Here is a 25581-nt window from a genome sequence, read left to right on the forward strand (position 1 = left end):
ACAAACTGCATTTGGTCAGAAGTGGTCCCATATGCCATATCCAAGTCAAAATATGAAGAAAAATCTGAACAGGTCTGCAAAGGTCAACTGAATGTACAGTTGTATGGCAAGAGAAATGTCCAGATTGAATGTGCAAGGCTCGGGTCCAACACGGGCGACAGAAAACCAGTTACTTCCTTCCCAATCCAATGATTTGTCACACTTTTAATCGTGCTCAGGCTCCAAAATGTTGACCTTGAGGTGATGAAACGGGGCGTACCATGTGATTAAACTGCTGACTGCTTCCAATTTAGGAAAACCTCAAACCACCTTGAAGGATTTCATGCAAATATGTGGTACAGCCCTCCAATTATGGTACCACCATGATCAATAATACAAAAGAGGCCACACCATGAAAGACAGCTCCACAGGTAGCAATCGCTGACGTAAGTCAGGCTTGGGTTATCCGTTTATTTATCTCAAACATGGAAGTACATTTTCAAACCTGTGTAACTGATATCTGGATATTTTGAAACAGGGAATTAAGAACAAACTGACTTGAGAAAACTATACTATTACAAGATCAGCCTTGCAAGGAACAAAATAGGATTCAGATCTAAAAATATTTTACGCTAGTGAGGTTTCCAACACTGCAGAAGTGGGGGTGTGGCTGGTCAAGAAAACATTGCTTTCAATGCTTAAGTGTAGCTGACAAGTAATATTTGCTAGACCGCTTTGGTTCATACATCTCCAGCAGCAACTCCGTGTTGGGAAACCCCCAAAAAGAGATGTCTGAAAATGGCAAGAAGCTAAAACAAGTAGGACAATCACTAGTGTTCAGAGCAGATTCAAAATAGGCAACAAAAAGTGGTAGATTTTCTTTCAAACAAGTAGCATTAGCGCAACAACCTGGGTCCTAAATGAGGCAAATGTTTGACAATTTAGCATTTGTAATTCGCCTAGGATGCGTGATTGCTTGTTCTAAACAGGTGGGTTGGGCTAACTAGTAACCAAACAATTAAATATATCTAAACTAAGGGGAATTCTAGATGTTTAATGAGTATTACAAAGAACTCTGTTCTGATTGATTTAAAAAAAAAAAAAAAAAAAAAAAAAATAGAACTCAAAAAGCAGCCAAATTCTATGCTAGGGATGCGTAGAGGGTAGTAGGAATACATTCCATCAAAAAGACTATATAAGTGATGCACAAAGTTTACAGAGTTCAAAAGTGATTTTTAAAATCCATGAAATGGCAAGTTATTTAGCTGTCATTTCCTAATAATTCTATGTTTTTAATGAAAATAAAAAATAAAAAAGGGGGGCGAGAGATAACCACTACCCTTTTCTGCGGCCTCAGCAATGTGATAACTATTAAGGGGCAACTAGAAAACTGGGTGAATCAGACAAATACCCTATTCTCTATTAACCCATACACTCAATTTTAATACCCAACAACCCCATTCTGCCCTCGGCCCAACAAATATAGTCCCAGCAAAGTTATTAACGGAGTTGAGCAAGTAGAGACACTTCACTTAGCACAATGGTAGGTATTGGTATCCACTTGCACAGACACCAGTTGAGTCTTGTCTAGTTTTATAGGCAAAGAACCATGTTTGAACACCCCTCTACACTATTACCACCTCCCCGAAACAGGTTTTGCAAATCACTGTTAAAAAATTATAGGTGGGTTCACAAGCTCTTTCTGGTAAGAGCTCCCAGAATCACACACCACAAATTACTGCTTTTACAAGGCAATCAACACCTCACTATGAGAGTCGCAAATGGTAATGTAATGGTGAACAGCTGACATCCCAAGAGTTCCCAGCCCCTGTTACGAATTTAGAACTCCTAAAATATGGTTAAATCACTCAGCACTCAATGCTAAATGCAAACAATGTTCTTCTGGTCTACAATCTTTATGTTGTGAAAGAAAGACCTCAAGAATCTATAACACAGTCACCGTGGCAGCAGGAAAAAGGAATCACTGTGTAAATGGAACACTAATGGCAGATGCCCGAGTTAGGAAAACTAACATCTACTTCCCATACCCAGCACATATCTCCAGTAAGAGCAATCCTTGAATATCTTGGGCAGTTTGATTCATAATCCTTTTATTGTTTCTTTACATATTTACAATCATAAAACAAAGTAAAATACATTAACAACAAATTACGCTCTTGAGAACAAGGGGCGCAGCTGGAAAATCTTTAATGAGGCTTGAAGCACAGGGAAAAAATATCCCCTACACTAAACCCTGCAAAATTGGCAGCCAGTGTGTTTGTGAAGTACAACCCATCCCAAGACAACCTGAAGCACAGATCTCCTATACTGAAGGGGGATGGGGAGCAACTCCCCGTTCCCAGAAAGGAGCAATTGTAGCAGCAGTGAACAGGTTCAGTTTCTTCTTGGGCTGGGCACGGGGCAGACAGCAAAACCCATTTAGAACGGAGCATCTGTCTAATGGCAGAGCTGCACAGCCCAAGCAGTTTGAAGGTGTGTATTTATGAGAGTGTGCAAAACATTTTTCTGGAAATCCATGGATCATGCCAGAAGCCTCTAAGCTGCATTTTGAAGTTTATTTCATGTAGCACTATATTAAAGAATTAAAAAGCATACTGTGCTTTTATGTCCCAGGAAGGCACTTAAATGGGATTGGAGAGGAGGACAAAAGAAAGTGAAGGGGCGAGTTCATTGAAAACTAACATCTCATTTTTGGAGAATTACTGATAACAGAATTTAGAAGTTTAGCCAAATCACAGCTGTTTACCTAAAGTGGCTATTTATATCACACTACATGATAAGATCAGCCCCCATGAGAAAACACAAGGCGGTTTGGGACTATTGCATTGCGAAGACCAGAGGAACTTGGCATCTATTGAAAGGCATGTGAGCTGCATCTAAGGCCCTTTGTCACCTACTAAGCCAAAGTGAATGAGAGGGTATCACAAGAGCCAGCCAACAGCCATTTCAGTGCTTATGTGAAAAGAGCAACCTAGAATTCCTGCAGGTTACTGACTGGATTACCTTGGCACCTACGTGAGATCACTGTATGCTTCCACATGTCAGCAGCCAAGTCCTACCGCCGCTGACTTCCCCTCAACACAACTATGCAACTGGAGTCTAACCAGTGTCAAAGTAGTAATTTGTGGGAAATTATTAGAGTGTGATAGGACCTTTCAATCATCTAGTCCAATATACAGACAGATGCACTCAGACAATTAAAAACTGATAGAGAACCCTGAATCTACAGGACCAGTAAGGTGCTCTTTGCTGGGGCTTTCTGGTGGATCAAAAACACACTGGTTCATTAACACATGGTGAGAAAAACAATTAGGCACGTGACCTTTATAAAGATACTGTTACAGAGTCCACTAAAAATTTCAGTCCAGGCCATCTCCACAGTAAGCCTCCCACATTTTCACAACAACCTGCTTGAAGGAGTTACCCCGACTTATTTCCACCCTGACCATTTCACAATTCTGGACAATCTTCGAAACTATTGGAAATGCAGACTCACAGGGAACATGGCGGGCCCGTACTGGAAGGTGCTGGGCAGCCCTGGTACCCCTGTGTAGTATGGCATGCTGGCGTAACTGTAGCCGGGTGGCAGAGCTGGGTTCAGGAATGTCTGTTGCGTTGTGTGGTGTGCCTGGCTGGGGCTCTGCTGGGGCTGGGCTAGAGTTGTAGCTGGAGCCGGAGAAGAAGCATCACCACGCCCAAACTTTGAGAGGTCACCTGGAGAACCATAAAGATAGAAATGCAATAAGAACACCAACTTTTTACCATACTCAATTTTAATGTACATATTGATATTATGCATGTTTGCATTATTTTATTGCACATAATTGTATGAAGCAGAATCCTTACATGATATATCAAAATGAGATATCGTGCAAAGAGTCCAGGTGTTCTCTTACTAGTGGACAGAGGCTTGCTCTAGCAATCCATGTGTGCTTGGGGAAGGGGGTGGGGGAGTCAAGCAGCTTTAGGCGTATTAGAGAAGTGTTAGACATCTGCAAATGAGACACGATTCAAGGCGATCCAACAATGTTCACAAATAAGTATCCTTACACATGTTTAGGCACCAGAATCAATACGAATTAGGTAAATACGTTTTGCAACAAAAGTCAGCAGTGTAATTTTTAGAAGCTGCAATGTTATCCTATTTGAGAAAAACAAGTACTGCATTTAAGTATAGTACAGCAACTTAAGGACCAATCTCCTGGTCTTAAGTATTGGGCAAGGGCCAGGACCACACAAACAGGTCACACCAGAAGGTTGGTAGGATTTCAGGGGGCACCTCTAAGTTGCCCTCAGGGTGAATGCATTAATAAATACATCAAATAGGGTTTATTAATACAAGATGTTTGATACCAAACAACTATTTTCACTGAAGCCATCATGTAGATGGGGAACTTGTACTGACCAGTGTAGGGGAGCAGAGGTCTGGTTTGTAGTACCCCCCACTTTTCGCCAGTTTTTTTAGACTCAACTTTGACTGAAGTGCACTCGAACTCTGCTAATCAGGTCCCCAGTGCCAGTCTTCCTTCCCTCATACATGACACCTGGTCACTTGATCCCCAAGTAACCAGACCCTTCAGCCCCCTGCAAGTCCCTAGTAATTGGTACCCCTGGTACCTAGGGTATAGACACTGGAGAGGGTCCCTCAGACCTGCAGCACTACTCGTGCAACCCTAAGGGGCCCAGCACCAATCTAATGTAGACTGCCACTGCAGGCTATGTGACAAGGTGCTACCAAAGGTGAAAACGCGACATGGCACACAGACTGTGCACCATGTAACCTAAACACTGCATGTAGTATTTGTAAGTCACCTCTACAGCAGGCCTAACAGCCCTCAGACAGGGTGCATTATATTACATCTGTGGACATATCTGCAAGAACAGATATGCTCCAATGTCTGACGATTCTCAGACAGTAAGTGAACAGGGAAGGCATTTTAACTACGTGTTCCCATCTACACGATGGCTTCATTGAAAAGAGGGATGTCTGCTATCAAACATCTCACTTTAATAAACCTTCATTGATACCAGTGATAGATTTAATAACACCTTAGAGGTGCCCCCTGAAAACCTACCAGCTGCTGGTGAGCTCACTGACTAGGTCTATCCAGTGTACCACCAACAGATGGGAATATGATTTCTCCCCCCCCCCCCCCCCCACCCCTCACCACACACAAAGGGTAAGAGCCTTTGCTCTCTGAAGGTCAGAAACCAAGTCTGCTCAGGCAGTGTTGATGCACACTCCTCCCCACAGGAGGGCCTGCAAAAAGCCCACTGCCTTCAGTATGTAGATCTGTGTAGGAAGCTGGCTCTGATTTTACTATATCAAAATGATATATAGTGTGCACAGAGTCCAGGAGTTCTGCAGAGGCTTAACAGAGGCCAAATTAGTACTAATGCTCTCTTTTGTGGTATTGTGGTCAAGCAGTTAGGCTTATGAGAGGGTGGTGCAAAGCATTTGTTGCAAACACAGAACAGAAGAAGCACACATTCAATGACTTAACTCCAGACCAATGGTTTTTATATCCCAAAATGAAAATGTCACTTACCCAGTGTACATCTGTTCGTGGCATCAGTCGCAGTAGATTCGCATGTTCTGCAATAGCTCGCCATCTGGTGTTGGGCCGGAGTGTTACAAGTTGTTTTTCTTCGAAGAAGTCTTTCGAGTCACGGGACCGAGTGACTCCTCCCTTTGTCTCCATTGCGCATGGGCGTCGACTCCGTCCTCGATTGTTTTTCCCCGCAGAGGGTGAGGTAGGAGTTGAATTGTAGTAATAGTGCCCATGCAATGGAGTGACTAAGTATGCACCTATTTAAGGTTGAGATGATACATATATAAATAATTGAAGGTAACTTCCAAACTGCTACAGGCTCCCGGGGAGGCGGGTGGGCACATGCGAATCTACTGCGACTGATGCCACGAACAGATGTAAGTGACATTTTCAGTTCGATGACATCTGTCGCTGTAGATACGCATGTTCTGCATAGACTAGTAAGCAGTTATTTCCCCAAAAGCGGTGGATCAGCCTGTAGGAGTGGAAGTAGTCTGAAATAATGTTCTTAATACAGCTTGACCTAATGTGGCTTGTTGTGCGGATAACACGTCTACACAGTAGTGCTTGGTGAATGTGTGAGGCGTAGACCATGTGGCTGCCTTACATATTTCTTGCATTGGGATGTTTCCTAGAAAGGCCATGGTAGCACCTTTCTTTCTGGTTGAGTGTGCCCTTGGTGTAATGGGCAGCTGTCGTTTAGCTTTAAGGTAGCAGATTTGGATGCATTTAACTATCCATCTGGCTATACCTTGTTTTGAAATTGGGTTTCCTGCATGAGGTTTTTGAAATGCAATAAAGAGTTGTTTAGTCTTTCTGATGTTTTTTGTTCTGTCAATGTAATACATCAATGCTCTTTTGACATCTAATGTATGTAGCGCCCTTTCAGCTACGGTATCTGGCTGTGGAAAGAACACTGGAAGTTCCACTGTTTGATTTAGATGGAACGGTGAAATAACCTTTGGCAAAAATTTAGGATTGGTCCTTAACACGACTTTATTTTTGTGTAGTTGTATAAAAGGTTCCTGTATTGTAAACGCCTGAATCTCGCTTACTCTTCTTAGGGAAGTAATGGCGATGAGAAATGCCACCTTCCAGGTTAGGAACTGTATGTCGCAGGAGTGCATGGGTTCAAAAGGTGGACCCATAAGTCTAGTTAGGACAACATTTAGGTTCCATGAAGGGACAGGTAGTGTTCTTGGTGGTATAATTCTCCTAAGGCCCTCCATGAATGCTTTAATGACTGGTATCTTATATAGGGAAGTTGAATAGGTAGTCTGCAGGTATGCAGAAATTGCTGCAAGGTGTATTTTAATGGAAGAGAAAGCTAGGTTAGATTTTTGTAAGTGAAGCAAGTAACCCACTACATGTTCTGGAGTTGTGTGTAATGGTTGTATTTGATTAATATGGCAGTAGCAAACAAACCTCTTCCATTTACTTGCATAACAGTGCCTGGTGGATGGCCTTCTGGCCTGTTTTATGACTTCCATACATTCTTGGGTAAGTTGTAAGTGCCCGAATTCTAGGATTTCAGGAGCCAGATTGCTAGATTCAGCGATGCTGGATCTGGGTGTCTGATCTTTTGGTTGTGTTGTGTCAACAGATCTGGCCTGTTGGGCAATTTGATGCAGGGTACCACTGATAGGTCTAGCAGCGTTGTGTACCAGGGTTGCCTTGCCCAAGTTGGTGCTATTAATATGAGTTTGAGTTTGCTTTGACTGAGTTTGTTTACCAGGTAAGGAAGGAGAGGGAGAGGAGGAAAAGCGTAAGCAAATATCCCTGACCAGTTCATCCATAGGGCATTGCCTTGGGATTGTTTGTGTGGGTATCTGGATGCGAAGTTTTGGCATTTTGCGTTCTCCCTTGTCGCAAACAAGTCTATCTGAGGTGTTCCCCAGAGTTTGAAATAAGTGTTCAGAATTTGGGGGTGAATTTCCCATTCGTGGACCTGTTGATGATCTCGAGAGAGATTGTCTGCGAGTTGATTTTGGATCCCTGGTATAAACTGTGCTATTAGGCGAATTTGGTTGTGAATTGCCCAATGCCAAATTTTTTGTGCTAGCAGGCTTAACTGCGTGGAGTGCGTCCCCCCCTGCTTGTTTAGATAATACATTGTTGTCATGTTGTCTGTTTTGACGAGAATGTATTTGTGAACTATTATTGGTTGGAAGGCTTTTAGTGCTTGAAAAACTGCTAGAAGTTCTAGGTGATTGATATGCAGTTTTGTTTGATGTACGTTCCATTGTCCTTGTATGCTGTGTTGATCGAGGTGTGCTCCCCACCCTGTCATGGAAGCATCTGTTGTTATTACGTATTGTGGCACTGGGTCTTGGAAAGGCCGCCCCTTGTTTAAATTTATGTTGTTCCACCACAGAAGCGAGAGGTAAGTTTGGCGGTCTATTAACACCAGATCTAGAAGGTGACCCTGTGCTTGAGACCACTGTGATGCTAGGCATTGTTGTAAGGGCCTCATGTGCAGTCTTGCGTTTGGGACAATGGCTATGCATGAAGACATCATGCCTAGGAGTTGTAATACCATCTTTGCTTGTATCTTTTGTGTTGGATACATGCGTTGTATGATGGTGTTGAAATTTAGAATTCTTTGTGGACTTGGAGTGGCTACTCCCTTTGATGTGTCTATTATTGCTCCTAGGTATTGTTGTACCTTGCGCGGCAGAATGTTGGATTTTGTAAAGTTGACGGTGAACCCGAGTTTGAAGAGGGTTTGTATGATCTGATTTGTGTGATTTGAGCACTGTATGAACGAATGGGCATTGATTAGCCAGTCGTCCAAATATGGGAACACATGTATTTGCTGCCTTCTTATGTGTGCAGCGACTACCGCTAGACATTTGGTAAAGACTCTTGGTGCGGTTGTTAATCCGAAAGGCAGTACTTTGAATTGGTAATGTATTCCTTTGAATACAAACCTTAGGTATTTCCTGTGCGATGGGTGTATTGGTATATGGAAATAAGCATCCTTGAGGTCTAAAGTTGCCATGTAGTCGTGTAGTTTTAGCAATGGCAATACTTCTTGTAGTGTGACCATGTGGAAGTGGTCTGATTTGATGAAAGTGTTCACTACTCTGAGGTCTAGGATTGGTCTCAGTGTTTTGTCCTTCTTTGGTATCAGAAAGTACAGTGAGTAAACTCCTGTGTTTATTTGTGTGTTTGGCACTAATTCGATTGCATTCTTTTGCAATAGTGCCTGCACTTCTATCTCCAGGAGATTGGAATGGTGTGTTGTTAGATTTTGTGCTTTTGGTGGTATGTTTGGAGGGAATTGTAGAAATTCTATGCAATAACCATGTTGGATAATTGCTAGAACCCAAGTGTCTGTAGTGATTTTCTCCCATGCTTTGTAATAATGACCTATTCTTCCCCCCACTGGTGTTGTGTGGAGGGGGTGAGTGACATGTGAGTCACTGTTTAGTAGTAGGGGTTTTGGGGCTTTGAAATCTCCCTCTATTTCTAGGGAATTGCCCTCCTCTATATTGTCCCCGAAAACCTCCTCTATACTGTCCCTGGTAACTGGACGGTGTGGCTTGTGAGGTGCTGGCTTGTGTGCTTTGACCCCGAAACCCCCCTCGAAAGGGCGTTTTACGGAATGTACTGTAATTCCCTCTGCTCTGCGGGGAGTAGAGTGCGCCCATGGCTTTGGCAGTGTCTATCTTTTTTGAGTTTCTCAATCGCTGTGTCCACTTCTGGACCGAACAGTTCTTTTTCATTAAAAGGCATATTGAGAACTGCTTGTTGAATCTCTGGTTTAAATCCAGACGTTCGGAGCCATGCATGCCTTCTGATCGTTACAGATGTATTAATTGTCCGTGCAGCTGTATCTGCAGCGTCCATGGAGGAGCGTATCTGGTTGTTGGAGATGGTCTGTCCCTCTTCAACCACTTGTTTTGCCCTATTTTGTAAGTCCTTGGGCAGATGTTCAATAAGATGTTGCATCTCGTCCCAGTGGGCTCTGTCATAGCGCGCAAGTAGTGCCTGGGAGTTCGCGATGCGCCACTGGTTTGCAGCTTGTGCTGCGACTCTTTTACCAGCTGCATCGAACTTGCGGCTTTCTTTATCTGGGGGTGGTGCATCTCCAGATGTGTGAGAGTTGGCCCTTTTCCTAGCTGCTCCTACAACGACAGAGTCTGGTGGCAGCTGTGTAGTGATGAAAACCGGGTCCGTAGGAGGCGGCTTATACTTTTTTTCCACCCTTGGTGTGATTGCCCTACTTTTGACCGGCTCCTTAAAGATGTCTTTTGCGTGCCGGAGCATACCAGGGAGCATAGGCAGGCTTTGGTATGAGCTGTGGGTGGAGGAGAGTGTGTTGAATAAGAAATCATCCTCGACCTGTTCTGAGTGGAGGCTTACGTGGTGAAATTGTGCTGCTCTAGCCACCACTTGAGAGTATGCGGTGCTGTCTTCTGGTGGAGATGGCTTCGTAGGGTATGCCTCCGGACTGTTATCTGACACTGGGGCGTCATATAGGTCCCATGCGTCCTGATCTTGATCACCCTGGCTCATGGTGGTGTGAGCTGGGGAGTGTGATGGAGTTTGTGCTGGTGAAACGTTAATCACGGGCGGAGGAGAGGGTGGTGGTGTAACTCTTTTCACCACTTTTGGTTGTGGTGTTTGTTCCGTCTGGAACTCCAACCTTCTCTTTCTCCTAATGGGGGGAAGGGTGCTTATTTTTCCTGTCCCCTGCTGAATGAAGATACGCTTTTGCGTATGGTCTACATCAGTTGCTTGTAGCTCTTCCTCAAACCTATGCTTCTGCATTTGGGAGGTTAGCGAGTGCTCTTCTGTATAAGAGCCTGAAGCTGGGTCGCTTGCAGTCTGTTTCGGCATCGAAACTTTGTCTGCGTGTTTTTTCGGCTCCGAGGTGACTTTTTTCCTTTTCGGGGCCGAAACCTCTCGGCGTCGATCTGTTTCGGTGCCGCTGTCTCGGCGTCGAGCCGTGTCCACACCGGCATCTCGGTGTCGAGGCTTGTCTCCAGCACTTTCTCGGTCCCGAGAAGGCTGCGTGCCGGTGTCTCGACCGGAGTCGGACGATCTCGGCACTGTTTGGGCCTTTTTCGGTGCCGACGGTCGGTCACCGATTTTATGGGTCGAGCCATGGCCTGGTGGCAGTGGCGTCCCCTGGGCCTTGTAAATGTTCCTTTGAGTGGATTTCGACGTCTTACTCACGGTTTGTGTATCGTCGAATCCTTCGGAGTCTGAGTCTTGGATCGAGAAGGTACCTTCCTCTTCTTGTTCCTCGAACTCTCGTTGGGCTGTCGGAGCGGACACCATCTGAAGTCTTCTGGCTCGACGGTCTCGGAGTGTTTTTCGGGACCGGAACGCACGACAGGCCTCGCAGGTGTCTTCGCTGTGCTCAGGTGACAGGCACAGGTTGCAGACCAAGTGTTGGTCTGTGTAGGGGTATTTATTGTGGCATTTGGGGCAGAAACGGAACGGGGTCCGTTCCATCGGCGTTCTTCAGCACGCGGTCGGGCCGACCAGGCCCCGACGGAGGATCGAAAAAACTACCCCGAAGGGCACCGGAGCTCTTCGATCTTCGATGCGGTGTGGAATCTAAGTACGCCGATCCCGAACGCAACAATACCGACGAAAATCTTCCGAAATTAGCTAATTGTCCGTTCCGAAACTCGGAGCGACAGGAACACGTCCGAACCCGATGGCGGAAAAAAAACAATCGAGGACGGAGTCGACGCCCATGCGCAATGGAGACAAAGGGAGGAGTCACTCGGTCCCGTGACTCGAAAGACTTCTTCGAAGAAAAACAACTTGTAACACTCCGGCCCAACACCAGATGGCGAGCTATTGCAGAACATGCGTATCTACAGCGACAGATGCCATCGAACATATATTTCCTTTATTTTTAGAACAAGATTCAAGTTGCAGGTAAGTACTTCAATAGATCTGTATTTCACAAAGGTATCAACAGTACTTTGTTTGAAATCGATAAGTTATACAATAATCTGTTTTAAAAATGAACAGTGCAATTTTCAGAACAGTTCTTGGGGGGGAGGGGGGGGGGAATGTTAGTTTTGATCTGCAGGTAAGTACAACAATTAGTCTCAGTCTCCAGTTTTTAGGAAGTCCACCGGTTGGGGTTCAAGTTAACCCCAAACACCTACTGTAGGAAGCTGGCTCTGTATCTCAAAATGAGAGTGTGCACAGAGTCCATGAAATCCCCAGAGGCAAAAATAAATACTAATGCTCCGAAGACAAACAACTTGTAACACTCCGAGCCTTAGGGTGGCACAACACATGCTGCAGCCCTTACGAACCTTCCCTGGTCACAGGACCCTTGGGACCACTGGTACCTTTTACAAGGGACTTATCTGTGCGCCAGGGGTGCCAACTGTGGAAAAAGTGGTACATTTCTAGTGAAAGAACACTGGTTCTGGGGCCAGGTTTGCAGGGTCCCAGCACACTGTCAAGTCAGCATCAATATCAAGCAAAACTTGGGTGGTAACTGCAACAAGGAGCCATTTTCCTACAAACCCCAACTCCGGAAGATCATCAACAGCTCCTTCGAGTCCACCATCTTCCCGGAGAGGTGGAAACACGCCAAGGTCAACGCCCTCCTCAAAAAACCCAAGGCGGACCCAAAGGACCTCAAGAACTTCAGGCCTATCTCCCTGCTCCCCTTCCTGGCAAAAGTGATCGAGAAGGCTGTCAGACAACTGACCCGCTTCCTGGAGGAGAGCAACACTCTGGATCCTTCCAATCCAGATTTCGCAGCAACCACAGCACTGAAACTGCCCTCATCTCCGCCACAGACTACATCAGAACCATACTGGACAATGGCGAAACTGCGGCCCTCATTCTCCTGGACCTCTAAGCCGACTTAGACACCGTCTGCCACCACACCCTACGCACACACCTTATCAATTCAGGAATCAGAGACAGATCCCTGGACTGGGTCACCTCCTTTCTCAGTGGCAGTACGCAGAAGCAGCCTCCCTCCATTCTGCTCTGAAGCCAGCAAAATCTGTGGCATACTCCAGGGATCGTCACTCAGCATGACCCTCTTCAATATCTAATGGCTCCTCTTGCTAACACTGACCGATCTCTCAACCTCCACATCATCTCATACACCGACCAAGCTGATCCTCTCCCTAACCAAGGACTCCGCCAAGACCAACCTCCACGAAGGAATGAAGGTCATCGCCGAATGGATGAATAACAGCTGCCTCAAACTCAGTTCTGACAAGACTGAGGTCCTCATCTTCGTCTCCACCCCCTCCGCATAGGATTACTCCTGGTGGCCTGCCACTCTCGGATCCACTCCTGGCCTCCCCACTATCCATGACCCAGCAAGTCAATGCTATCCCCTCCTCCTGCTTCAAGAACCTCCACAATCTCCGAAAGATCTACAAATGGATCCCCACAGAACCAGAAGAACAGGCACCCAAGCCCTTGTAAGCAGCAAACTGGACTACGGCATTGCCCTCTATGCAGGAACCACGGCCAAACTCCAGAAAAGGCTGCAACGCCTCCGCACTCCTCATCCTGGACGTCCCTGTCCATTGCCACATCACAGGCCACCTGAGACCTGCACTGGCTCCCTGTCAACATGAGAATCACCTTCAAACTCCTCACCCATGCTCACAAAGCACTGCACAACACTGGCCAGAATACCTCGGACACCTCTCCTACACCCTGACACGACAGCTCCGCCGACCTCTGCCTCGCAACCGTCCCACACATCCACAGAACTACAACCTGTGGCAAATAATTCCTGCACCTCGCTGCCAAGACGTGAAATACTCTTCCCACTCACCTGGGTCAGACCAAGGACCTCCTTACCTTCAGGAGACTTCTCAAGACCTGGCTGTTCAAGCAGTAGTGCCTTGAGACCCTCTTGGGTGAGTAGTGCGCTTTACAAATTCCTTGATTGAAAGGAAGATGTTACCACCTCCCCCCTCCTTCTCCCAAACGGAATCCTTTTCCTTTGTTCTACCTTCCTGGGCTTGCGCTGCTCAAGTAGCAGGAGGGCAGAAACCTATTTGAGGAGTGGCAGCAGCGTGGGCTGCCTGGAAAACCGCAGAAGGCTGGTAAGAGCAATTCTGGGAGTCTTCTAAGGAGCCCCCAGAGTGCATGGAATCATACAGCCAATACTGCCAACAGTATTGGGGTATGATTCGGACATGTTTGATACCAAGCATGCCTATGTTGGGAGTTACCATTATGTAGCTGGACATAGGTAGTGACGTATGTCCAGTACATGCGTAAAATGGTGTCCCTGCACTCAAAGCCCAGGGAAAAATGGAGCTGGAGTTTGTGGGGGACCCTCTGCTCATGCAGGGGTGCCCTCATACGCAGGTAAACGAACCCTGCCCTCTGGGCTTGGAGGGCTTACAATAGGGCTGACTTACAGTGACTGGTGCAGTGACCTAAAGTGAAAAGGTGCATGCACCTTTGCACGCAGACTGCAATGGCAGGCCTGCGGACACATTTTACATTGGCTCCCATGGGGAACCCCTGGTGCCCTAGTGCCCCTGGGTATTGTAAGGAAATGCCTCCTTGGCATGGTTGCCCCCTGACTTTTTTGTTCTCTTGGTAGGCTGGGCCATTCTTCCAGACTCCAGCTCTACTTGTTCACCCTGTGCCTTGCATTGTGCTCTTGTTTTCACACACACCAGTTCAGGGATACCCAGCATTGCTGCATGGGTTTTTAGTTCTACCTCAGCCCATGCTGAGGACTCCAGGTCATTTCCAAGCAGACAGTCCACTGGGATATTTGAGGAGACCACCACCTGTTTCAGGCCATTGACCCCTCCCCATTCTAAAGTAACCATTGCCATGGGATGTACTTTTCTCTGATTGTCAGCGTTGGTGACTGTGTAAGTTTTTCCAGTCAGGTATTGGCCAGGGGAAACCAGTTTCTCTGTCACCATGGTGACACTGGCACCTGTATCCCTCAGGCCCTCTATTCTAGTCCCATTAATTAAGAGTTGCTGTCTGTATTTTTGCATGTTAGGCGGCCAGACAGCTAGTGTGGCTAAATCCACCCCACCCTCAGAAACTAGAGTAGCTTCAGTGTGGACCCTGATTTGCTCTGGGCACACTGTTGATCCCACTTGGAGACTAGCCATACCAGTGTTACCTGGATGGGAGTTTGGAGTGGAACCTTTCTTGGGACAGGCCTTGTCTCCAGTTTGGTGTCCATGCTGTTTACAGCTATGACACCAGGCCTTTTTGGGATCAAAGTTTTTACCCTTGTACCCATTGTTTTGTGAAGAGGCTCTGGGCCCACCCTCCTGTGCAGGTTTTTGGGGGCCTGTAGAAGACTCTTTACTATTTTTAGTTTTGGTTGTCTCATCACCCTTCCCCTGGGGAGTCTTTGTGACCCCTTTCTTTTGGCCACACCCTGTTGAAGTCTTGGACACCCTTGTCTTGACCCAATGGTCCGCCTTCTTTCCCAATTCTTGGGGAGAAATTGGTCCTAGGTCTACCAGATGCTGATGCAGTTTATCATTGAAACAATTACTTAACAGGTGTTCTTTCACAAATAAATTGTACAGCCCATCATAATTACTTACACCACTGCCTTGAATCCAACCATCTAGTGTTTTCACTGAGTAGTCAACAAAGTCAACCCAGGTCTGGCTCGAGGATTTTTGAGCCCCCCTGAACCTAATCCTGTACTCCTCAGTGGATAATCCAAAGCCCTCAATCAGGGTACCCTTCATGAGGTCATAAGATTCTGCATCTTTTCCAGAGAGTGTGAGGAGTCTATCCCTACACTTTCCAGTGAACATTTCCCAAAGGAGAGCACCCCAGTGAGATCTGTTCACTTTTCTGGTTACACAAGCCCTCTCAAAACCTGTGAACCACTTGGTGATGTCATCACCATCTTCAAATTTTGTCACAATCCCTTTGGGGATTTTTAACATGTCAGGAGAATCTCTGACCCTATTTATATTGCTGCCACCATTGATGGGTCCTAGGCCCATCTCTTGTCTTTCCCTTTCTATGGCTAGGAGCTGTCTCTCTAAAGCCAATCTTTTGGCCATCCTGGCTAACAGGAGGTCATCTTCACTGAGAGCATCCTCAGTGATTTCAGAAATGTGGGACCCCTCCTGTGAGGGACTCACTATTTCTGACTAACACAGTTGGAGACAGGACTTGAGGGGTCCTGTTCTCCCTATTTAGGACTGGAGGAGGGACATTGGCCTCCAAGTCACTAATCTCTTCCTCTGTGAGGTCATCATCAGAGGGGTTGGCTTTTTCAAACTCTGCCAACAGCTCCTGGAGCTGAATTTTGGTAGGTCTGGAGCCAATGGTTATTTTTTTGATATTACAGAGAGACCTTAGCTCCCTCATCTTAAGATGGAGGTAAGGTGTGGTGTCGAGTTCCACCACATTCATCTCTGTATCAGACATTATTTTGCTAAGAGTTGGAAGACTTTTTAAAGAATCTAAAACTGTTTCTAGAATCTAATTTCAAACTTTTAACAAACTTTTAAACTCTAAAAGACAATGCTAAACAGGGACTTAACACACAAGGCCCTAGCAGGACTTTTAAGAATTTAGAGAAATTTCAAATTGCAAAAATGAATTTCTAATGACAATTTTGGAATTTGTCGTGTGATCAGGTATTGGCTGAGTAGTCCAGCAAATGCAAAGTCTTGTACCCCACCGCTGATCCACCAATGTAGGAAGTTGGCTCTGTATGTGCTATTTCAAAGTAAGGAATAGCATGCACAGAGTCCAAGGGTTCCCCTTAGAGGTAAGATAGTGGCAAAAAGAGATACTAATGCTCTATGTAAAGAAATGGCTCCCTGTTGCAGTTACCCCCCACTTTTTGCCTGATACTGATGCTGACTTGACTGAGAAGTGTGCTGGGACCCTGCTAACCAGGCCCCAGCACCAGTGTTCCTTCACCTAAAAGGTACCATTGTATCCACAATTGGCACACCCTGGCATTCAGATAAGTCCCTTGTATCTGGTACTTCTAGTACCAAGGGCCCTGATGCCAAGAAAGGTCTCTAAGGGCTGCAGCATGTCTTATGCCACCCTAGAGACCCCTCACTCAGCACAGACACACTGCTTACAAGCCTGTGTGTGCTAGTGAGAACAAAATGAGTAAGACGACATGGCACTCCCCTCAGGGTGCCATGCCAGCCTCTCACTGCCTATGCAGTATAGGTAAGACACCCCTCTAGCAGGCCTTACAGCCCTAAGGCAGGGTGCACTATACCATAGGTGAGGGTACCAGTGCATGAGCACTGTGCCCCTACAGTGTCTAAACAAAACCTTAGACATTGTAAGTGCAGGGTAGCCATAAGAGTATATGGTCTGGGAGTCTGTTTTACACGAACTCCACAGCACCATAATGGCTACACTGAAAACTGGGAAGTTTGGTATCAAACTTCTCAGCACAATAAATGCACACTGATGCCAGTGTACATTTTATTGTAAAATACACCCCAGAGGGCACCTTAGAGGTGCCCCCTGAAACTTAACCGACTATCTGTGTAGGCTGACTAGTTTTAGCAGCCTGCCACAAACTGAGACATGTTGCTGGCCCCATGGGGAGAGTGCCTTTGTCACTCTGAGGCCAGTAACAAAGCCTGCACTGGGTGGAGATGCTAACACCTCCCCCAGGCAGGAATTGTCACACCTGGCGGTGAGCCTCAAAGGCTCACCTCCTTTGTGCCAACCCAGCAGGACACTCCAGCTAGTGGAGTTGCCCGCCCCCTCCGGCCAGGCCCCACTTTTGGCGGCAAGGCCGGAGAAAATAATGAGAAAAACAAGGAGGAGTCACTGGCCAGTCAGGACAGCCCCTAAGGTGTCCTGAGCTGAAGTGACTCTAACTTTTAGAAATCCTCCATCTTGCAGATGGAGGATTCCCCCAATAGGGTTAGGATTGTGACCCCCTCCCCTTGGGAGGAGGCACAAAGAGGGTGTACCCACCCTCAGGGCTAGTAGCCATTGGCTACTAACCCCCCAGACCTAAACACGCCCTTAAATTTAGTATTTAAGGGCTACCCTGAACCCTAGAAAATTAGATTCCTGCAACTACAAGAAGAAGGACTGCCTAGCTGAAAACCCCTGCAGAGGAAGACCAGAAGACGACAACTGCCTTGGCTCCAGAAACTCACCGGCCTGTCTCCTGCCTTCCAAAGATCCTGCTCCAGCGACGCCTTCCAAAGGGACCAGCGACCTCGACATCCTCTGAGGACTGCCCCTGCTTCGAAAAGACAAGAAACTCCCGAGGACAGCGGACCTGCTCCAAGAAAAGCTGCAACTTTGTTTCCAGCAGCTTTAAAGAACCCTGCAAGCTCCCCGCAAGAAGCGTGAGACTTGCAACACTGCACCCGGCGACCCCGACTCGGCTGGTGCGATCCAACACCTCAGGAGGGACCCCAGGACTACTCTGATACTGTGAGTACCAAAACCTGTCCCCCCTGAGCCCCCACAGCGCCGCCTGCAGAGGGAATCCCGAGGCTTCCCCTGACCGCGACTCTTTGAACCTAAAGTCCCGACGCCTGGGAGAGACCCTGCACCCGCAGCCCCCAGGACCTGAAGGACCGGACTTTCACTGGAGGAGTGACCCCCAGGAGTCCCTCTCCCTTGACCAAGTGGAGGTTTCCCCGAGGAATCCCCCCCTTGCCTGCCTGCAGCGCTGAAGAGATCCTGAGATCTCTCATAGACTAACATTGCGAACCCGACGCCTGTTCCTACACTGCACCCGGCCGCCCCCGCGCTGCTGAGGGTGAAATTTCTGTGTGGACTTGTGTCCCCCCCGGTGCCCTACAAAACCCCCCTGGTCTGCCCTCCGAAGACGCGGGTACTTACCTGCAAGCAGACCGGAACCGGGGCACCCCCTACTCTCCATTCTAGCCTATGTGTTTTGGGCACCACTTTGAACTCTGCACCTGACCGGCCCTGAGCTGCTGGTGTGGTGACTTTGGGGTTGCTCTGAACCCCCAACGGTGGGCTACCTTGGACCAAGAACTGAACCCTGTAAGTGTCTTACTTACCTGGTAAAACTAACAAAAACTTACCTCCCCCAGGAACTGTGAAAATTGCACTAAGTGTCCACTTTTAAAGTAGCTATTTGTCAATAACTTGTAAAGTATACATGCAATTTTTATGATTTGAAGTTCCTAAAGTACTTACCTGCAATACCTTTCGAATGAGATATTACATGTAGAATTTGAACCTGTGGTTCTTAAAATAAACTAAGAAAAGATATTTTTCTATATAAAAACCTATTGGCTGGATTTGTCTCTGAGTGTGTGTACCTCATTTATTGTCTATGTGTATGTACAACAAATGCTTAACACTACTCCTTGGATAAGCCTACTGCTCGACCACACTACCACAAAATAGAGCATTAGTATTATCTCTTTTTGCCACTATCTTACCTCTAAGGGGAACCCTTGGACTCTGTGCATGCTATTCCTTACTTTGAAATAGCACATACAGAGCCAACTTCCTACATTTGGTATCAAACTTCTCAGCACAATAAATGCACACTGATGCCAGTGTACATTTTATTGTAAAATACACCACAGAGGGCACCTTAGAGGTGCCCCCTGAAACTTAACCGACTATCTGTGTAGGCTGACTGGTTCCAGCAGCCTGCCACACTAGAGACATGTTGCTGGCCCCATGGGGAGAGTGCCTTTGTCACTCTGAGGCCAGTAACAAAGCCTGCACTGGGTGGAGATGCTAACACCTCCCCCAGGCAGGAGCTGTAACACCTGGCGGTGAGCCTCAAAGGCTCACCCCTTTGTCACAGCCCAGCAGGGCACTCCAGCTTAGTGGAGTTGCCCGCCCCCTCCGGCCACGGCCCCCACTTTTGGCGGCAAGGCTGGAGGGAACAAAGAAAGCAACAAGGAGGAATCACTGGCCAGTCAGGACAGCCCCTAAGGTGTCCTGAGCTGAGGTGACTCTAACTTTTAGAAATCCTCCATCTTGCAGATGGAGGATTCCCCCAATAGGATTAGGGATGTGACCCCCTCCCCTTGGGAGGAGGCACAAAGAGGGTGTACTCACCCTCAGGGCTAGTAGCCATTGGCTACTAACCCCCCAGACCTAAACACGCCCTTAAATTTAGTATTTAAGGGCTCTCCCTGAACCTAGAAACTAGATTCCTGCAACAACAAGAAGAAGGACTGCCTAGCTGAAAACCCCTGCAGAGGAAGACCAGAAGACAACAACTGCCTTGGCTCCAGAAACTCACCGGCCTGTCTCCTGCATTCCTAAGAACTCTGCTCCAGCGACGCCTTCCAAAGGGACCAGCGACCTCTGAATCCTCTGAGGACTGCCCTGCTTCGACGACAAGAAACTCCCGAGGACAGCGGACCTGCTCCAAAAAAACTGCAACTTTGTTTCAAGAAGCAGCTTTAAAGAACCCTGCAACTCCCCGCAAGAAGCGTGAGACTTGCAACACTGCACCCGGCGACTCCGACTCGGCTGGTGGAGAACCAACACCTCAGGGAGGACCCCCGGACTACTCTACGACTGTGAGTACCAAAACCTGTCCCCCCTGAGCCCCCATAGCGCCGCCTGCAGAGGGAATCCCGAGGCTTCCCCTGACCGCGACTCTCTGAAACCTAAGTCCAGACGCCTGGAAAAGACCCTGCACCCGCAGCCCCCAGGACCTGAAGGACCGGACTTTCACTGGAGAAGTGACCCCCAGGAGTCCCTCTCCCTTGCCCAAGTGGAGGTTTCCCCGAGGAAGCCCCCCCTTGCCTGCCTGCAGCGCTGAAGAGATCCCTAGATCTCCCATTGACTTCCATTACAAACCCGACGCTTGTTTCGACACTGCACCCGGCCGCCCCCGCGCTGCTGAGGGTGAAATTTCTGTGTGGGCTTGTGTCCCCCCCGGTGCTCTACAAAACCCCCCTGGTCTGCCCTCCGAAGACGCGGGTACTTACCTGCAAGCAGACCGGAACCGGGGCACCCCCTTCTCTCCATTCTAGCCTATGCGTTTTGGGCACCACTTTGAACTCTGCACCTGACCGGCCCTGAGCTGCTGGTGTGGTGACTTTGGGGTTGCTCTGAACCCCCAACGGTGGGCTACCTTGGACCAAGAACTGAACCCTGTAAGTGTCTTACTTACCTGGTAAAACTAACAAAAACTTACCTCCCCCAGGAACTGTGAAAATTGCACTAAGTGTCCACTTTTGAAATAGCTATTTGTGAATAACTTGAAAAGTATACATGCAATTGAAATTATTCAAAGTTCCTAATGTACTTACCTGCAATACCTTTCAAACAAGATATTACATGTTAAATTTGAACCTGTGGTTCTTAAAATAAACTAAGAAAATATATTTTTCTATAACAAAACCTATTGGCTGGATTTGTCTCTGAGTGTGTGTACCTCATTTATTGTCTATGTGTATGTACAACAAATGCTTAACACTACTCCTTGGATAAGCCTACTGCTCGACCACACTACCACAAAATAGAGCATTAGTATTATCTCTTTTTACCACTATTTTACCTCTAAGGGGAACCCTTGGACTCTGTGCATGCTATTCCTTACTTTGAAATAGCACATACAGAGCCAACTTCCTACATTGGTGGATCAGCGGTGGGGTACAAGACTGCATTTGCTGGACTACTCAGCCAATACCTGATCACACGACAAATTCCAAAATTGTCATTAGAAATTGATTTTTGCAATTTGAAAAGTTTTCTAAATTCTTAAAAGACCTGCTAGGGCCTTGTGTTAGATCCTGTTTAGCATTTCTTTTAGAGTTTAAAAGTTTGTAAAAGTTTGAATTAGATTCTAGAACCAGTTGTAGATTCTTAAAAAGTATTCCAACTTTTAGAAGCAAAATGTCTAGCACAGATGTGACTGTGGTGGAACTCGACACCACACCTTACCTCCATCTTAAGATGAGGGAGCTAAGGTCACTCTGTAAAATAAAGAAAATAACAATGGGCCCCAAACCTACCAAAATACAGCTCCAGGAGCTTTTGGCAGAGTTTGAAAAGGCCAACCCCTCTGAGGGTGGCAACTCAGAGGAAGAGGATAGTGACTTGGAGGAAAATTCCCCCCTACCAGTCCTATCTAGGGAGAACAGGGTCTCTCAAACCCTGACTCCAAAAATAATAGTCAGAGATGCTGGTTCCCTCACAGGAGAGACCAACACCTCTGAAATCACTGAGGATAACTCCAGTGAAGAGGACATCCAGTTAGCCAGGATGGCCAAAAGATTGGCTTTGGAAAGACAGATCCTAGCCATAGAGAGGGAAAGACAAGAGATGGGCCTAGGACCCATCAATGGTGGCAGCAACATAAATCGGGTCAGAGATTCTCCTGACATGTTGAAAATCCCCAAAGGGATTGTAACAAAATATGAAGATGGTGATGACATCACCAAATGGTTCACAGCTTTTGAGAGGGCTTGTGTAACCAGAAAAGTGAACAAATCTCACTGGGGTGCTCTCCTTTGGGAAATGTTCACAGGAAAGTGTAGGGATAGACTCCTCACACTCTCTGGAAAAGATGCAGAATCTTATGACCTCATGAAGGGTACCCTGATTGAGGGCTTTGGATTCTCCACTGAGGAGTATAGAATTAGATTCAGGGGGGCTCAAAAATCCTCGAGCCAGACCTGGGTTGATTATGTTGAATACTCAGTGAAAACACTGGATGGTTGGGTAACTGGAAATGAAGTGTATGACTATGTTGGTGTAGGAAGTTGGCTCTGTATGTGCTATTTCAAAGTAAGGAATAGCATGCACAGAGTCCAAGGGTTCCCCTTAGAGGTAAAATAGTGGTAAAAATAGATAATACTAATGCTCTATTTTGTGGTAGTGTGGTCGAGCAGTAGGCTTATCCAAGGAGTAGTGTTAAGCATTTGTTGTACATACGCATAGACAATAAATGAGGTACACACACTCAGAGACAAATCCAGCCAATAGGTTTTTAAATAGAAAAATATCTTTTCTTAGTTTATTTTAAGAACCACAGGTTCAAATTCTACATGTAATATCTCATTCGAAAGGTATTGCAGGTAAGTACTTTAGGAACTTCAAATCATCAAAATTGCATGTATACTTTTCAAGTTATTCACAAATAGCTGTTTTAAAAGTGGACACTTAGTGCAATTTTCACAGTTCCTGGGGGAGGTAAGTTTTTGTTAATTTTACCAGGTAAGTAAGACACTTACAGGGTTCAGTTCTTGGTCCAAGGTAGCCCACCGTTGGGGGTTCAGAGCAACCCCAAAGTCACCACACCAGCAGCTCAGGGCCGGTCAGGTGCAGAGTTCAAAGTGGTGCCCAAAACACATAGGCTAGAATGGAGAGAAGGGGGTGCCCCGATTCCGGTCTGCTTGCAGGTAAGTACCCGCGTCTTCGGAGGGCAGACCAGGGGGGGTTTTGTAGGGCACCGGGGGGGGACACAAGCCCACACAGAAATTTCACCCTCAGCGGCGCGGGGGGCGGCCGGGTGCAGTGTAGAAACAAGCGTCGGGTTCGCAATGTTAGTCTATGAGAGATCTCGGGATCTCTTCAGCGCTGCAGGCAGGCAAGGGGGGGGGTTCCTCGGGGAAACCTCCACTTGATCAAGGGAGAGGGACTCCTGGGGGTCACTCCTCCGGTGAAAGCCCGGTCCTTCAGGTCCTGGGGGCTGCGGGTGCAGGGTCTCTCCCAGGTGTCGGGACTTAGGATTCAAAGAGTCGCGGTCAGGGGAAGCCTCGGGATTCCCTCTGCAGGCGGCGCTGTGGGGGCTCAGGGGGGACAGGTTTTTGTACTCACAGTCTTAGAGTAGTCCTGGGGTCCCTCCTGAGGTGTTGGATCTCCACCAGCCGAGTCGGGGTCGCCGGGTGCAGTGTTGCAAGTCTCACGCTTCTTGCGGGGAGCTTGCAGGGTTCTTTAAAGCTGCTGGAAACAAAGTTGCAGCTTTTCTTGGAGCAGGTCCGCTGTCCTCGGGAGTTTCTTGTCTTTTCGAAGCAGGGGCAGTCCTCAGAGGATGTCGAGGTCGCTGGTCCCTTTGGAAGGCGTCGCTGGAGCAGGATCTTTGGAAGGCAGGAGACAGGCCGGTGAGTTTCTGGAGCCAAGGCAGTTGTCGTCTTCTGGTCTTCCTCTGCAGGGGTTTTCAGCTAGGCAGTCCTTCTTCTTGTAGTTGCAGGAATCTAATTTTCTAGGGTTCAGGGTAGCCCTTAAATACTAAATTTAAGGGCCTGTTTAGGTCTGGGGGGTTAGTAGCCAATGGCTACTAGCCCTGAGGGTGGGTACACCCTCTTTGTGCCTCCTCCCAAGGGGAGGGGGTCACAATCCTAACCCTATTGGGGGAATCCTCCATCTGCAAGATGGAGGATTTCTAAAAGTTAGAGTCACTTCAGCTCAGGACACCTTAGGGGCTGTCCTGACTGGCCAGTGACTCCTCCTTGTTTTTCTCATTATTTTCTCCGGCCTTGCCGCCAAAAGTGGAGCCTGGCCGGAGGGGGCGGGCAACTCCACTAGCTGGAGTGTCCTGCTGGGTTGGCACAAAGGAGGTGAGCCTTTGAGGCTCACCGCCAGGTGTGACAATTCCTGCCTGGGGGAGGTGTTAGCATCTCCACCCAGTGCAGGCTTTGTTACTGGCCTCAGAGTGACAAAGGCACTCTCCCCATGGGGCCAGCAACATGTCTCGGTTTGTGGCAGGCTGCTAAAACTAGTCAGCCTACACAGATAGTCGGTTAAGTTTCAGGGGGCACCTCTAAGGTGCCCTCTGGGGTGTATTTTACAATAAAATGTACACTGGCATCAGTGTGCATTTATTGTGCTGAGAAGTTTGATACCAAACTTCCCAGTTTTCAGTGTAGCCATTATGGTGCTGTGGAGTTCGTGTTTGACAAACTCCCAGACCATATACTCTTATGGCTACCCTGCACTTACAATGTCTAAGGTTTTGTTTAGACACTGCAGGGGTACCATGCTCATGCACTGGTACCCTCACCTATGGTATAGTGCACCCTGCCTTAGGGCTGTAAGGCCTGCTAGAGGGGTGTCTTACCTATACTGCATAGGCAGTGAGAGGCTGGCATGGCACCCTGAGGGGAGTGCCATGTCGACTTACTCGTTTTGTCCTCACTAGCACACACAAGCTGGCAAGCAGTGTGTCTGTGCTGAGTGAGAGGTCTCCAGGGTGGCATAAGACATGCTGCAGCCCTTAGAGACCTTCCTTGGCATCAGGGCCCTTGGTACTAGAAGTACCAGTTACAAGGGACTTATCTGGATGCCAGGGTCTGCCAATTGTGGATACAAAAGTACAGGTTAGGGAAAGAACACTGGTGCTGGGGCCTGGTTAGCAGGCCTCAGCACACTTTCAATTGTAAACATAGCATCAGCAAAGGCAAAAAGTCAGGGGGCAACCATGCCAAGGAGGCATTTCCTTACACAACCCCCCCCCAAACGAAAGAGGATGAGACTAACCTTTCCCAAGAGAGTCTTCATTTTCTAAGTGGAAGAACCTGGAAAGGCCATCTGCATTGGCATGGGCAGTCCCAGGTCTGTGTTCCACTATAAAGTCCATTCCCTGTAGGGAGATGGACCACCTCAGCTGTTCAGGAAGTTCATCCTAACATTGGCCCATGACATTCCCCTTGCTGGACATTTGGGACAAACCAAGACGTGGGAGAGGTTAGTCAACCACTTCTACTGGCCCAATATGTCCAACATGGTTAAGGAGTTTTGCCTCTCCTGCCCCACCTGTCAAGCCAGTGGTAAGACAGGTGGGCATCCAAAGGCCCCCCTCATTCCACTTCCAGTGGTGGGGGTTCCCTTTGAAAGAGTGGGTGTGGACATAGTTGGTCCACTAGAACCTCCCACAGCCTCAGGAAATATGTATATCCTGGTAGTGGTGGATCATGCTACCAGGTATCCTGAAGCTATTCCCCTTAGGTCGACTACTGCCCCTGCAGTAGCCAAGGCCCTCATTGGTATCTTTACCAGAGTGGGTTTCCCTAAGGAGGTGGTGTCTGACAGAGGTACCAACTTCATGTCAGCATACCTAAAGCACATGTGGAATGAGTGTGGAGTGACTTATAAATTCACTACACCATAC

General features: G+C 47.5%; 1 protein-coding gene across 27 annotated transcripts in view; it reads right to left on the reverse strand.

Annotated features, from left to right (window-relative positions):
- UBAP2L (ubiquitin associated protein 2 like) overlaps positions 1-25581 on the reverse strand; it is a 756258-nt gene that overhangs the window by 295055 nt on the left and 435622 nt on the right. For 26 of the 27 annotated variants that reach the window (XR_011200006.1, XR_011200008.1, XR_011200009.1 and 23 more), the window contains one exon: positions 3497-3714. Coding sequence is in view for 22 of the 27 variants with exons in the window: in XM_069218134.1 (XP_069074235.1) it covers positions 3497-3714 (218 nt within the window). In the remaining 5 variants the exon portion in view is untranslated. Of the gene's footprint in view, positions 1-2065; positions 3715-25581 lie in introns of those variants that run through there. The other variant, XM_069218139.1, reaches the window with a different exon arrangement.

The sequence above is a fragment of the Pleurodeles waltl genome, chromosome 12 (assembly GCF_031143425.1).
Source record: "Pleurodeles waltl isolate 20211129_DDA chromosome 12, aPleWal1.hap1.20221129, whole genome shotgun sequence".
NCBI lineage: Eukaryota > Metazoa > Chordata > Amphibia > Caudata > Salamandridae > Pleurodeles > Pleurodeles waltl.